A 1,899-nucleotide genomic window follows, 5' to 3' on the forward strand; every position below is an offset into this window, starting at 1 on the left:
CCTTGGGCGACCCGGCGATCCTCGCTCGCACGTTGGACGGCGAAACGGCGATCTTGGGCAGCGGCGCCCTCTCCGTCGGCGAGGACACGCTGGGCGAAGGAGGCGTGTTCCCTTCGCCCGTTTTCTTCCCCTCCTGTCCTTGGCTCTGCTCTTGGCTCTTGTGTCGCACTGGCGTCCCCGTGGTCGAGCCCGTGAAGCCACATCCTGAAGGAGGGGAGGAGGGTGCAAGTGTTAGTGATTGGGTGAAGGTAGGCGATCGGTTAATGTGTCTTTTGTGGTGTAGCTGAAGAGGAAACCCTGGTAAAGAGGTTGGCTTCCCGAGGTCGTCTATGGGATCATTTATGGCGGCGTTGGGGCTCGTTGATTAGGTTGAATAGACTGTATGAATGAAGTTTAATGGAACTAGATCACTGTATAAGAGAACTTGTTGATTGACGCGGGATATAACAATAGGACACTTGTCACAAGACACGCATGGCATGTAGGTACCCGAGAACTCTCCCCTTTTAAATTTAATCACTTGCATCCCCCAGAGCTAAGAGCGAAGAGTACCTGTGCCAAAAACCCATTCACTGACCACTCGGCGCTGAGCGAGTGCGAGGGAGACACTAGCAGCAGAGTGGACAGAAGCGATGCGAACTTCAGTTCATAAAACCAGACAACCGAAAAAAGAATGACAATGCAGCGACCTGAGCTAACCCTGCAAGGTCTGGCATAACAGGGAGGGTCCTGCTATAGCGGGGGACACAGGACCCACCGGATGGCAATGATTGATTTGTTGTCAGACCAAATCTGCAAAATAGTTACTACCTTTTCAGAAAGTTTATTTTCATTGTTTTCTGTTTCAGATTACTTATTTACAAAAGCATTGTATTTTTTTCATGTTCGTTAGAACTATAATTCATATTTTTAGCGATAAACAAGATAGTCACACAAATAATTATAATTTCTAATTAGATGCTTTACATATTTAATTAAAACCGGCAATCCAGTCAGGAGATAATATATATCTATAATATCACCCAGAAAAAAAATGATTAAACAAAATTAAATTCTAGAATACTCACATATGACAATGCATCATTATATAAAATAATTCATACAGATAAAAAAAATAATCCAGAATATAACAAAACCATGTCTTATTCTATAAAACTAATCAGTAAAAAAATTACAATACCATTTCAGCACCATACGAACATTGATTTCACCAGACACGCACACACCAGAAATTGATGACACACTTATGCCATTACGTCACACTAGTCGATACGTATTAATGTGTTATATTATCAGCATTATTACATATCACAGCACAGACGAGACTACGCGTATACTGCTAATACCACGGTTCCACACCAGACATTATCACATCTATCCCATATTATCAACAAGATACCAAACCATCGCACCAGGAGACACCACACTAATACCACCTATACCACATGAATTCCACATTACCTCACAACACATCGCAACTTTCATACAGTCCTACGAAATCACCACACTAAATGATACCAGATCCATTCTACAAAATATACCACATTCAAACTATACATTTCATCTAACAAATGTCCACACCAGACAATACCAGTCTCATACTGCAGCAATACTACATAACCACACAACACTATCCCACTTTCCTCTCCCAGAGAGGAAAGTGGACCTAAAGGTACCAAATTCATACCACACCAGTATCACATGATCACATAACATTATACAACTTTTCTATCAGATCACCACACCAGACAGTACCAATCCAAGCCACACCAGTATCCCAGAATCACACAACACGATTCCACTTTCCTCTACCAGATCACCATACCACACGATACCAATTCCACACCACAGTAATACCACATTACCATGACCTGTCGGGTCGGACTTCTTCATAGACTC

General features: G+C 42.6%; 1 protein-coding gene across 1 annotated transcript in view; it reads right to left on the reverse strand.

Moving 5' to 3' along the window:
- The window catches only part of LOC119586434 (serine/arginine repetitive matrix protein 1-like), a 10,282-nt gene extending 8,389 nt beyond the window's left edge, over positions 1-1,893 (reverse strand). Inside the window, exons 1-2 of the mRNA XM_037935160.1 lie at positions 1,866-1,893; positions 4-204 (exon numbers count right to left, since the gene is read on the reverse strand). Coding sequence (XP_037791088.1) covers positions 4-204; positions 1,866-1,893 — 229 coding nt within the window. The remainder of the gene's footprint in view (positions 1-3; positions 205-1,865) is intronic.
- Between the last annotated feature and the right edge of the window lie 6 nt (positions 1,894-1,899).

The sequence above is a fragment of the Penaeus monodon genome, chromosome 21 (genome assembly GCF_015228065.2).
Source record: "Penaeus monodon isolate SGIC_2016 chromosome 21, NSTDA_Pmon_1, whole genome shotgun sequence".
NCBI classification, from domain to species: Eukaryota; Metazoa; Arthropoda; class Malacostraca; order Decapoda; family Penaeidae; genus Penaeus; species Penaeus monodon.